Genomic DNA, 294 nt, shown 5'->3' on the forward strand with positions numbered 1-294 from the left:
GGGGGGGGGCAGCGAAGGCGAAGCAGGCGGCGGCTGACCTGGTCGAAGTAGATGGTCATGGTGCGGTTGCTCATCTCGGAGGGCTCGTGGTTGGTGCTGCGGGTGGCCGAGAAGGCCACCTTGGCGCTGCCCGAGCGCACCGAGATCCCCAGGGAGGAGGTGATGGCGCCGTCGGCCGAAGGGCTGGAGTCGCACACCACCAGGCACTTCCCCTCCAGGACGATGGGCTCCGTGTCGTTCTGCGCCCGCACCGGGCACCCGGCGGGCAGCAGCAGCAGCAGCAGCGGCAGCGCC

General features: G+C 71.1%; 1 protein-coding gene across 1 annotated transcript in view; it reads right to left on the reverse strand.

Moving 5' to 3' along the window:
• CBLN2 (cerebellin 2 precursor) overlaps positions 1-294 on the reverse strand; it is a 12,992-nt gene that overhangs the window by 4,498 nt on the left and 8,200 nt on the right. The window contains exon 2 of the mRNA XM_010577920.1: positions 39-291. Coding sequence (XP_010576222.1) covers positions 39-291 — 253 coding nt within the window. The remainder of the gene's footprint in view (positions 1-38; positions 292-294) is intronic.

Source organism: Haliaeetus leucocephalus, unplaced genomic scaffold, assembly GCF_000737465.1.
Source record: "Haliaeetus leucocephalus isolate CR32 unplaced genomic scaffold, Haliaeetus_leucocephalus-4.0 Scaffold587, whole genome shotgun sequence".
NCBI classification, from domain to species: domain Eukaryota; kingdom Metazoa; phylum Chordata; class Aves; order Accipitriformes; family Accipitridae; genus Haliaeetus; species Haliaeetus leucocephalus.